Source organism: Dreissena polymorpha, chromosome 5 (assembly GCF_020536995.1).
Source record: "Dreissena polymorpha isolate Duluth1 chromosome 5, UMN_Dpol_1.0, whole genome shotgun sequence".
Lineage (NCBI taxonomy): Eukaryota > Metazoa > Mollusca > Bivalvia > Myida > Dreissenidae > Dreissena > Dreissena polymorpha.
Window position 1 is genome coordinate 123,034,305 of NC_068359.1, and position 13,736 is coordinate 123,048,040.

Genomic DNA, 13,736 nt, shown 5'->3' on the forward strand with positions numbered 1-13,736 from the left:
TAGTCGAGATGATGCTGATAGTGTGAGCCTTGTTCTGGAAAAAATGGGCTTAATTCAGTTATTAGCATGCGCAGACTGCACAGGCTAGTCAGGGATGAAACTTTCGGCCTAGACTGGATTTTCGCTAGGAAAATTCTTCCTTTAAACAAAAAATACCATAAAAGAGGAAAGTGTTGTTCCTGATTAGCCTGTGTATACTGCACTGGCTAATCTGTGATGAAAATTAATGTACATACGCACATGCATAAAGCCCAGATTTTACATTAAAAGGCTAAAATTGTTCTTCTCTGGCCTGTCTGTGAAGAGATACTTAAGAGATGTGAAATCAATAAATATCCTCGTGCACAGCAATTAAAAGACTGCATTGTTCTTGTTGTTCCTCCTCCTATTTTTGTTTACAAATTACCGCCTCTGAGCAATTCAAGAAATTATTGGTGTGCTATTTACTCTTGAACAAATATTGTCTTAAAAAATGATTGTTAGAAATTCAATAAGCATATTTTGAATAAATTCTGACATGGCAACAATTATGTTTATTGATTTCACACAGACTTGAAAATGGGTGAGGATTGGATCATTTCTATGGCAACAAAAATAAAACATAGTTTTTTGTTTAAAATTTTTAATAGATGAACACTATTTAAATTTAAAGCATTTTTTTTCTTTAACAAGAACCAGGCAAGATGCCTGCTTCAAGACAAACAATCCTCCCCCATATTCAAACATTTGATTAAAAGACACACTACAGTGCAGAAGAGGCACATGGGTGGTTACACACTGCATTACTGCGGCTAAAGCAGCAGCGCAACTCATGCTGACATACTTGTCCTCATTGTAACATGGGTAGGGAAACTGTTGCGTAATAATGCCGACGCCACTTTCGATCCCAGTTTGCATCTTAATGACAGCGTGTTCCAACAGGTCTTGTATGTAGACAAAACCATACATAAAATACTTCAAGTTCCACATCAGGCTTCTTGGCCCAGGTTTTGGGAATCTGTAAAAATCATTTTCTTTAACCCTTTCTGGCTCAGAAGCAAAGTGAAAATGGCCATATGCAATAAAAACCAGAACAGCCTGCAAGTAATTCTAAGCCTGTTCAGATTGTATGCTGTGTGCTGCTCATCTGTACCATAGGGTTGGAAATTAAGCCTTTAAAATTTGAAACTAGTACGAAAGGTCTTAAATTAAATTTAACTTTCTAAGGTACTACAAATGCGTCAAAATACGTAACTTAGTGGTAATGGGTTAAGCAAGAGCTTTGTCACAGACAACATAAAAAGTCCCCTGCAAGTTTAATTTCCTTGGAGTTCGTACAGGAGCTCTACAAGTTTCATCAACCTTGCTTAAATACTTTTGAGTAATGGGCATGACAAAGACTTAAGTTTAAAATTATATCTACCAAAATAGCACACAATTTTGATGTGACGGAAAACTGAAATATGTTTTATACAAATGACCAGTCATTTGCAAATATTCGCTGTAACTGAAAACACCACAGACTTTAGTTTTCAACTATTTCTGTTACCAAACAGGTTTCAAAATTCTTCAGAAATAAAACTTAAAGTAAAAGAATATTCCCCACATGGCCTTCTAACCACATAGCTATTTTTATCACCATAACTTAAGTTCTCTTTGAGTTGTAGCAGGATCTTAACCTAAGTTTTCACTTATTTTTGTAACCAAAGCAACCACAATCTTTGTTTGATAACAAAAAAAATGTGCATATAAACACATACAAAGTTTCATCATCTTATCTTTAGAAGTATTTTTTAAATAATGGCAGGATCCATGCTTTTCTTACAGACAGTCGGGACATATGTACAATTGTCAAGTTGATAACATTTAGTCCCTTGCTGTGAAACCGGTAGGGCACTAACAAAGATCTGGGAAAAATGATTGTGCGTAAAGTGTCTTCCCATATAAGCCTATGAAGTCCACACAGGCCAATCAGGGACAACACCTTCTGCTTGTATGGATTTTTTGTTAAAATTAAGTCTCTTCTAAACAAAAACCTACTGTAGGCGGAAGGTGTTGTCCCTGATTAGCCTGTGCAGACTGCACGGGTGATCTGAGACGACATTTTTCACACATGCTTTAACCCCCCTTTTTACCCAGAGTAAGGCTCATCATCATTTTTGGTAACCATTTTTCATAAAAATCAAGCTCCTCTGTTTTGCATCAATATTCTATAGTAGGCGAGAAAACTGTCTGAAACGAGGTTTTCACAGTATTTCAAGCAAAACATTTGTCTCCTACTGGTGAGAGACCCAAACAAATAGAATCTAAATAATTGAGCCGCGTTCTGTGAAAAGGATGTTTATTGCGTGTGCGTAAAGTGTCATCCCAGATTAGCCTGTGCAGTCCGCACAGGCCAATCAGGGATGACACTTTCCGCCTAAACTTGATTTTTGCTAAGAAGAGACTTTCTTTAAACGAAAAACATCGTAAAAGCGGGAAGTGTCGTCCCTGGACTACACAGGCTAATCTAGGACGACACTTTGCGCTCATGCATTAAACCCCTTTTTCAGAGCACAGCCCAATCATTTTCAAATTGTAGTCTTTTTACGTAAACTGTGTCATCATCAAATCCAATTTCCATTTGACAGGCAGGTGTGTCATTAAACATGTTGTTCTCCACCTAAACCTGTAGGAGACTTATTTTCCTAAGTCATACAAAAATGGGTATAATGCTTTTTGCCACCAGCATAGCTCCAGACCAGCATGCACATCAGCGGTTGTCTTCAGCTATCATGTCTGCTAATGATAGCTCCAGACCAGCATGCACATCAGCGGTGTCTTCAGCTATCATGTCTGCTAATGATAGCCCCAGACCAGCATGCACATCAGCAGTGTATTCAGCTATCATGTCTGCTAATGATAGCTCTAGACCAGCATGCACATCAGCGGTGTCTTCAGCTATCATGTCTGCTAATGATAGCTCCAGACCAGCATGCACATCAGCGGTGTATTCAGCTATCATGTCTGCTAATGATAGCTCCAGACCAGCATGCACATCAGCGGTGTCTTCAGCTATCATGTCTGCTAATGATAGCTCTAGACCAGCATGCACATCAGCGGTATCTTCAGCTATCATGTCTGCTAATGATAGCTCTAGACCAGCATGCACATCAGCGGTGTCTTCAGCTATCATGTCTGCTAATGATAGCTCTAGACCAGCATGCACATCAGCGGTATCTTCAGCTATCATGTCTGCTAATGATAGCTCTAGACCAGCATGCACATCAGCGGTGTCTTCAGCTATCATGTCTGTTAATGATAGCTCCAGACCAGCATGCACATCAGCGGTGTCTTCAGCTATCATGTCTGCTAATGATAGCTCCAGACCAGCATGCACATCAGCGGTGTCTTCAGCTATCATGTCTGCTAATGATAGCTCCAGACCAGCATGCACATCAGCCGTGTCTTCAGGTATCATGTCTGCTAATGATAGCTCTAGACATGCATGCACATCAGCGGTATCTTCAGCTATCATGTCTGCTAATGATAGCTCTAGACCAGCATGCACATCAGCGGTGTCTTCAGCTATCATGTCTGTTAATGATAGCTCCAGACCAGCATGCACATCAGCGGTGTCTTCAGCTATCATGTCTGCTAATGATAGCTCCAGAACAGCATGCACATCAGCGGTGTCTTCAGCTATCATGTCTGCTAATGATAGCTCCAGACCAGCATGCACATCAGCAGTGTCTTCAGCTATCATGTCTGCTAATGATAGCTCCAGACCAGCATGCACATCAGCGGTGTATTCAGCTATCATGTCTGCTAATGATAGCTCCAGACCAGCATGCACATCAGCGGTGTCTTCAGCTATCATGTCTGCTAATGAGACCACAAAGTCTTGCATGACGTTAAGCGGACAAAGTAGATCCTGACCAGACTGTTACGATGCGCTGGCTTGTCTTCAGCTATGCTGACCGCATATGGCAAAAAACCCATTTGTGCACAATGTGGTTCAATTACCATTTAACCCAATCTCATAATACCAAACTCTTACCAAAAGTATGCTGAAACAATATATGCATTTTTACATATAATTTTGCAGTGGAAGCTAAAATATAGACAACAGGCACTCACAATTCATTGTAAAATAATTCATACCACTCAAACACAACAGAATAAATGGTTTAATGTTTACATTATCAAATATAGGAAAAAAGTCACAAGCTTACTTTGCTTCACAGTAACATTATCAGAGGGTTCAACTTTAAAATATTTATTTTCTATGAGCACCAGTGCATCAAACACTCTGTTATCTTCATAATATCTTTCTGATGCTTTTCAACACTTTTTTCATAATAAAAGGGTTTTAATTGAGAACTACACATGAAAAATAATGTATTGACATCAAAATAATAACAACATTTTACAAAAAACATTTTTTGCATTTTTTATACCCATGAAAAATTGGACATAAAATTTTACAATTAACAATGAAATTATAGATAATTTTCAGTGTTAATTTTCACTGTTTGAAATATTAACAGTGTAACAGAGATAATGATCGATAATTTTCACTCTACTTTTTCACAGTTTGAAACAGAGAATTACCGGTTTTAAAACAATGATATTCCTCTAAACACCACTAAAAGCATACAATAATATTTTACTTCATAAAAGAATTTAACATTAAAATACTCACTTATCCCGGACTCTTTTGGTTGAGTCCACTTTATCAACATCCATTCGAATCTTGTACTCAATTTTCTTTGGCATCACACTGGTGGTCAGATCCATTCCAACGAACTCAATAGCGGCCCAAAACAAATCGTTCTCGATCATTTTGATTCCATCTTCCATCATTTGGGTATCGTCTTTGTAAGGAATGAACTTGTCAAAGTTGAAGCACTGAAAAATTGCACTAAATGCTTGAACAACACGGGCTAGAGTTGCTATTATGAGTATAACATAATAAATAAGATAAATAAGCCTAGCTCAGGGAAAATGGGGCTTAATGCTTATGAGTTGTGTTGTCCTAGATAAGCCTGCACTGTCTGCACAGGTTGATCATGGAATACACTATTAGATTTAATAGCATCTTGTTATATCTTCTTATTGAAAATCCAGTTTAAAGCATCATCCCTGGTTAGCCTGTGCAGACTGTACAGGCTATTTTATTTCCCCTTGCATTTGTTTTAAAATTTATCCACAACTTGAATAATTTTATAACTAAGGAATTATATTTGTATTAAATAAATTCTTTGCAGGCATAGAACTAACGATCGCAAGGCTTAGTACATACATCTATTTTAAAGTTAGCCCTTATTTTTGGACTTGATCAATTTACCAAAGATTATCAAATATATGTATGGAAGCAAATTTACTACGGCTACATTTAACCAATGGTTAAATTTTTAATAACATGGCCCAATAACATGGCCTTGGTGACATTTGAACAATAACCTTCAGTAATGGATGGAGATGAGAAAATATTCCTCTAACAATCAATAAACAGTATTTTGTGTATCTTTTATTTTGACACAGTGGTATATATACAAAAAGATATATATACAAAAAAAATCTGAAATAATTATCCAGATTTGTATGTGAAAAAAATACCATATTAAAAATTTAAAGCAAAGAAGAAACCATGGATTATGTCAATCATACTACCCAGAAGAGAGACCAATGTTTCTTGTTTGGAATATTTTGTTAAAATAGGTATGTATGTATGTTTGTGCTGTATTTCTTACACGTGCCAACTATTAACTAAATAAATGATGCTGAAACCAATCACACTACCAACCAAACTTGATGAAATAAACTCACATCCATGTACTCGCTAACAAAGCCAAATATCTGGTCCACGTAGCCCAGTAACACCCTCCAGTCGTAACTGGTCATATTGGGGCCATTGTTGATGAAATTTGTCAAGAATTCACATGTAGCCTGCGCGTTGCCACCAGTGGAATTAGTGTAGCCTGTTGTCTGCATCACACGCTCAGCTAGGCTGACGATTGTCTCGCAGGTGTTACCAGAATCTACGAGGCTCTATAAAGAAACAATTTTTACAAACTTTTATAAAAGTAAGCCTTGCTTTTCGAAAACAGGGTTTCATGCTTCGCCTTGTGCCAAAAGTGTTTTCCCAGGTTAGACTGTGCAGTCCGCCTAGACTGGATTTTTGCAAGAAGAGACTTTCTTTACATGCAAAATACAATTAAAGTGGGAAATGTTGTCCCTGATTAGCCTTTGTGGACTGCATCTGGGCTGACACTTTAAGCATATACATTAAGCCCTGTTTTGCCAGAATGAGGCTGAAATCTATTTCATATCTGAATTGAACATTCAACCATGAAGACTACAGTGTGTAACTAAGTTTGCACTTCTTTAATAGCCCACACATTTTTCCAATTGGAATTATTTGATTTGTGTCATGGACGAGCCAGTCTCATACCGTATGCAGCCAGCGTAGCTTAACCCTTTCCCACTCAGATGTAAAGTGAAAATGGCTATAAGCAAACAGATTAAAACCAGAACAGCCTGCGAATAACTCGCAGTCTGTTCAGATTTTATGCTGTTTGCTGCTCATCAGTATCTAATGGTTGGAAATAAAGCCTTTAAAACTTGAATACATGTATAGTACGAAAGATATTAAATTAACAAGGGCTGTTTGTAAAACATGCATGCCCCCCATATGGGCTGTCCGTTGTAGTGGCAGCCATTGTGTGAATACGATTTTTGTCACTGTGACCTTGACCTTTGACCTAGTGACCTGAAAATCAATAGGGGTCATCTGCGGGTCACGATCAATGTACCTATGAAGTGTCATGATCCTAGGCAAAAGCGTTCTTGAGTTATCATCCGAAAATCATTTTACTATTTCGGGTCACCGTGACCTTGACCTTTGACCTTGTGACCTCAAAATCAATAGGGGTCATCTGCAAGTCATGATCAATCTACCTATGAAGTTTCATGATCCTAGGCGTATGCGTTCTTGAGTTATCATCCGAAAACCATTTTACTATATCGGGTCCATTCTATACATAGATGGTGACGTCACTACGTTATTATCACCTCTATACTTAGACGCATCACGCACCTCCATTTGGAGGCATTTATGACTACGACACAAAGAAGTCCGCGGATGAATGAAGAATTTGCTTTATAAGTAAACTTTCATGTTATGATTTAAAATTTAAGTATAATTTTGTTCAGTCTTACGGTCTTATGTAAGTATCAATTAAAATTTTCGTAAGTTTTCAACAATTTCGCTCTTTATTCATTTTTTTTTTAAACTGTACTTTCACTTTCGGTTGTATAACAACATGTATCCTTTATTGACGTAAGTTTGCAATGAAATAGCGTTTTCAAAACCGCTTAAAAAGTTTCAGAAGGTGTATCTGATGCATGTTATGAATAGACACAATGTCATAGCTATATTGCCGACTAGTATGGGAACAATTTGGTATTTCAAGTGGCTCCATTTGAATTGCAAGAGAAGTTCAAATTGACTTGTTCAGTTTGTTAAATTTTGACACCCTAATTATATATTTTTTTATAAGTGCCTGATAGATTTTTTTCTTTAAATAATTGAGATCAATGAAAATTTTAGTAAACGCACAGCATTGATGTTCTATGATGGTCATTTTTTAGTGGAATAGTATGTTACAATAAAACAATTATAACTATTGTATAAATGAATTTAGATTAGGTGTCATCTTTAAATGGGGTAGTAATTCATTATATGAGATAAGCACATTACATAGTTGAAAAATAAATAACACTTTAATGACTTACCATAGAAAAATAAAGTAGCATAGAATATGTTGCAGGTCATAAAATGTAAAACTGAAATTGAAGAAGCTTTACAAATATTTTACACTGACAACACTGCTGGTTTTCCAAAAAAAAAATCCTTCCTATCTACCTGCCCTAGTTTTTTGGGCAAATTTAAATATTATTAATATAATTGAGTTAAATTATTAAAATATCAATATGTTTTGATTACATTAGCTTATTATATTATTAATAATAAATACTTTGCAAGGAAAGTCCAATTCTGTTTTAATAAGTCTTAATTAGGTACTAGTAAAATTGAAAATATCAGTGACATCCAAAACTTAGCTTATATGCGTATGAATGCATATTTTCTTTGACAGTTACATAGTACCCTATTTAATTGGATTAAAAACAACAAAAAACTATAGTTTTACAACCCAGCCCAAGTTGACTCAAACTGAATTAATTCATCAATTGATCCTATTTAATTATATTAAAAACAACATGTGTAAGATTTTGAGAATATCCCATGTATTCCTCTAGTATTCCTCTAGTACACCAACATGCACGTCTTTCTAATGATTTACATGCACTCCTTAAACAGTTTAACAAAAATAATGAATGATTAATCCAAAGAAAACAACAAACAAGCTGCTTCATATAAAAAGTTTATTACATAAGATTACATAAGCAAAATAATCATTTTGATAATAAATCAAGATTATACTTCAACCAAACCATTATAAATTTATTGTGGGGTGGGGGGGGGGGTAATGTAAGCACTAAAACTAAAATGGGGGAAACGTCTGGGGAGGGAACATCTTAGGGCGGGCGTCCGGAATTCCTGCTAAGGGCGACAGTGTTGTTAATGTGTCTTTAGAAGAAATAACTGAAGGAAAGTACTTATTGGTGTATGCCCATCCAGAAGCATTTCTGAGCATATCAATTGGAACAGCAATACAATATTGAATGCATTTGAAAGAGATATAACTGTTTCATGAATTGCTTTTGTTGAAGCCCACAAGTCATGGTCCTTTAATGGTAGCTTTCCTATTAGGGAATTTTATACTTATTTTTTACTCTACAATCTAGCTCTTTTGTCATAAAATGAGAAGTTTTATTATCCAACAGGTTTTGTGTTTGAACCTCACAAATTTTATAATACCAAAGTCCCATCATATAATCATCATCACAATCAGCAGCAGCATTATCATATTCATCATCATCATCGTTAGCAGCAGCATCATTGTGTTGTATTATCAGAATTCAATACAAATACAAACACAACCATAACAACTCTTACTACTACTACTACTACTAATTAATTAATTATCTACTACTACAACAAGAACAACAACTACTACTACTACTACTGATCTTACTTCTACTACTACTAGTCTACTACTACTACTACTACTACTACTACTACTACTACTACTACTACTTCTACTACTACTACCACCACCACCACCACCACAACCACCACCACCACTACTACTACTACTACTACTTCTACTACTACTACTACTACTACTTGGTACACCAGAACTTGTTGTCCATGGAGACGATAATGAGAACTCCCAGAGTATTGATCGAACCCTCGTCCAGCGGACATCATTCTCTACACCATAGCGACCATGAATTAATATTTGATGCCATGTACAACATAATTCACCTTATTACACAAAACATGGAATACACAAAATGAATGAAAATGCTTTAAAATAAATGCAAATTTGAAGTTTGAAACAAAACAACCTAAGCAATACATAATAAGAAACACTACATTATTGAAACACTGATACCATGAACATTTTAGGGTGTAACACCTTATGTACATGTACCAGACCTTTTATGTACTACCGGCACTTTGAAACTTTACGTACCACCTACATAAAATATAGGTGTTATTTCCATTCATTCATAGCAGTCCTAATGAATTAAGGTCATTCTCTAAACATGCTTAAAGTCTAAAGAAGGAAATAATTTGATTTTTTTTACAGTTTGAACATTAAGATCATTCTCTCTTCTCTTCAAAGTATCACATTTCAATTATACAATATAATACAAACATTTTAGACTTTATAATCCTTAGTCAGGATAAGATAAGAGACAAATGAATTTTTATAATTTACTTCAATTTCAGATTAGACTAATAAATCATTTATTAAGTACTACATGTACTTGGGCTAATAAATTAAACTAAGACACTCAGTGACACTTAGACAATCTGACAAAATATAAAATCTATGGCCAATATAGATCTATAAGTCTAAATTCATAAATACTATCACACAAAATACATTTCATCAATAACACACATTCATATTAAATTAGTTATCTCTTTATATTATAACTATGGTACATAAAGTGTCAGATAGTGGTACATAAAGTGTCGGTACATAAACGGACTGGTACGTAATGTGTGACATTCAACATTTTAAAAATCAGTTAACAATATATGGACTTCATTGTTTTGCATATACGCATTCAAAGCATATTTATTAAAAATTAAAACACACTGTTCATGGCTGTATCTTTTTATTTATACATGCATGAACTATTCTGGTTATTAATACATTTTTAAAATGATATATAAACAAGAGCACCACATTATGGGTGCCAAGCTAGGCTGCGGTGCAGTTTTGAATAAATGAAATTTATTAAAAGAATTTTTAGAGGTTAGTGACCTTGACCTTTGACCGAGTGACCCCAAAATGGGTGTGGTGTGTAGAAATCATCACGGTGCATATACATGTGAGGTTTCAATGTTATAGGTGGAAGCACTTTGATTTTAGAGCCGACGTAAAGATTTTAGCTCGACGCCAACATCTGACGACGAGCTATGACAATACCTAGGGTTTTCCCCGAAAACAGCCGAGCTAAAATTGAGCGCCATTAGTCCAAATTTTTGACGTTCTTAAATATTAAGCTACTTTTTATATGGGTAATATTTGGAGCAAAGAATTTAGCCCATATAAAAAGTATCTCTAAATTCTTTGCGCGTCTTATAAATAAGACTAGAGCGCCATATCAATTAAATGGAAAACATACAACATTATGTCAAGAAAAATAAAGCTGTAAAAATCTCACCTGCTCGTCTTTGATGTTGCAATTAGCACATTCAGCATTTTCAGTATCTACTAAATAAATATATGAAAGTGCCAAATGTCCAAGATACTATGACGTCCTCCTCAAAATGTTAGATCCTTTGAACTCCATTTATTTTATCCCTGATTAATCCTCTCACACATGAGGCCTACATGTAAGATTCCTTGTAATGTTCACAGCGTTTATTTTAAATCGTTTACGTTCTCAAATTTCAGCAGGTATTTAATTATAAATATTTATTAATGATTTTGATTTATTTACTATTTCGAAGATACAGTCTTGCAACGTGTTTAGTTAGTCTAAGTTACGTGTTTAGTGATTCTTACAAACAATAGACTGACATGAAAAGTGGCTCCTTTTGAAGCATAAACTGCATCCATGTATATATTACAGCTGGCCCGGTTTGATGGGGCCTGTTTTTGATAATAATTAATTACCATTTTTCACTTCCGTGTTTATTATGTTTACCAACGCCATGATGGAAAAAAGTCCGTTTCCCACAATGCTTAGCGCGCATTCACACAGGTCAGTAAGACCGGTGTGACACAATGATATCGGGTCACTGTGACCTTGACCTTTGACCTAGTGACCTCAAAATCAATAGGGGTCATCTGCGAGTCATGATCAATCTACCCATGAAGTTTCATGATCCTAGGTGTATGCGTTCTTGAGTTATCAACCGGAAACCATTTTACTATTTCGGGTCACCGTGACCTTGACCTTTGACCTAGTGACCTCAAAATCAATAGGGGTCATCTGCAAGTCATGATCAATCTACCCATGAAGTTTCATGATCCTAGGCATATGCATTCTTGAGTTATCATTCAAAAACCATTTTACTATTTCAGGTCACCGTGACCTTGACCTATGACCTAGTGACCTCAAAATCAATAGGGGTCATCTGCGAGTCATAATCAATGTACCAATGAAGTTTCATGATCCTAGGCCCAAGCGTTCTTGAGTTATCGTCTGACAACCACCTGGTGGACGGACCGACAGACCGACCGACATGAGCAAAGCAATATACCCCCTCTTCTTCGAAGGGGGGCATAAATATAACTTTCTAAGGGACTACAAATGTGTAAAAATACGTATCTGAGTGGTAAAGGGTTAAGGCCAACCTGCTCATTTGCGCAGTTATCAGGAGCTAGGCTGTTAACTATAGTCATGCAAGGTTTCATGGCAAATAGCAGGCTGCTCTAGAGGTACAGTACACTGACCACTTATGGCATAAAACTGATTTTCACACAACATTGCTTAATTGTAATTAATTTGTATGTGTAACCATGAATAGAAATTGCTAAGGTTTATGATAATCATTTCTGATTATGATAATATATTTGACAACAGTATGAATACCCTGAGTCCAGTCATGAAATCACTGCTGTTGAGGAACTTGTAAACGCTGGGACTGTAGTTCCCCCATGCGTCTGCCAGGTCTCGAAGACTTTCAAGGTCACGGAAAAACTGCTGTGTCTAAAATCAAAACGGGCTCATTGAATGGAAAAATGGTTTATTATGTCAACATGAAAACTTTCAGACCCAACAGTTTATCTACATCTAACTTATAGAAAATTCAGGGTAAAAAGTTGTGGCTACAAACTTTAGGGTTGGGTACAAGAAAGACAGAATTTTAGCAGCGCAGTCCCAGATTAGCTTGTGCAGATCGCACAGGCTAATCTGGGACGACACTTTCTGCTTTTATGGTATTTTAAGTTTAAATGAATTCTATTCTTATGGTAAAATCTAGTTGAGGTGGAAAGTGTTGTCCCTGATTAGCCTGTGCAGACTGCAAAGGCTAATCTGGCACCACACTTTACGCACATGAATTAAGGCTGATTTCTCAGAGGGTGACTAATTTCTTGCTTATTTGGGGGCCTGCAGAATTCTTCAGCACCAATATTGATAATCTTATATGTTTTCCACGAGCCATCTTAAATTAACTCTGTTAAATTTACAGGCAAATTTGTTGATTTTTTGGGGCCTGAAGACCCCTTCAGAAGCAACTACATTATTGATGATGTCATAGAACCTACATAAGTGATGATGTCATGGCATCTACATTATTGATGATGTCATAGAACCTACATTATTGTAATTTGATGATGTCAAACAACCTTCATTAGTGATTATGTCATAGCACCTACATTATTGATGTCATAGCACCTACATTATTGATGATGTTGTAGCACCTACATTATTGATGATGTAATAGCATCTACATTATTGATGATGTCATAGAAGCTACATTATAAATGATGCCATAGCACCTACATTATTGATGATGTCATAGCACCTACATTATTGATGATGTCGTCTGTAACAGGGTTCTGCGGGTAGTAGAGAATGCAGCCCCGAATAAATGGCTTGATCTGTCGCCATAGAAACCGAGTCTGAGTACCACTGTTCTCCAGTGAGCTGAACAGCGCTTTGCATCTTGGAGCTAAAAGGAGAACAAAATTATATATGTTACTCGCTCTGTGCAATTATTAGTATATCCACTTTGGTTGCAGTTTACTCACCCTGATGAGTTAAATGAAAGGGGATTTTTTAAACGCACTTTTTGAAAAGCAGAGCCTCTGAGAGAGGTATTTTTGCTTTTTTTTTCTGCACAGCCAGTATTCAATATGATGACAGATTTTATGAAATGACTAGTTCTTTTGTTAAATCTTTTCAACTGGTGAGAATGCAAATATATCTTCCACATTAATCATTCCTTAACAAGAGCTGAGTTTGTGAAACACAATGCCCGCTACTGCGCTTTGAAGCCATATATTCGCCCTTTGACCTTGAAGAATGATTTTGACCTTGACCTTTCACCAGTTAAAATGTGCAGCTCCATGAGATACACATGCATGCCAAATATCAAGTTGCTATGTTCAATA

General features: G+C 36.1%; 1 protein-coding gene across 1 annotated transcript in view; it reads right to left on the reverse strand.

Moving 5' to 3' along the window:
• The window catches only part of LOC127831602 (phospholipid-transporting ATPase ABCA1-like), a 102,774-nt gene that overhangs the window by 46,537 nt on the left and 42,501 nt on the right, over positions 1-13,736 (reverse strand). The window contains 5 exon segments of the mRNA XM_052356580.1: positions 824-997; positions 4,664-4,869; positions 5,791-6,012; positions 12,211-12,327; positions 13,152-13,294. Coding sequence (XP_052212540.1) covers positions 824-997; positions 4,664-4,869; positions 5,791-6,012; positions 12,211-12,327; positions 13,152-13,294 — 862 coding nt within the window.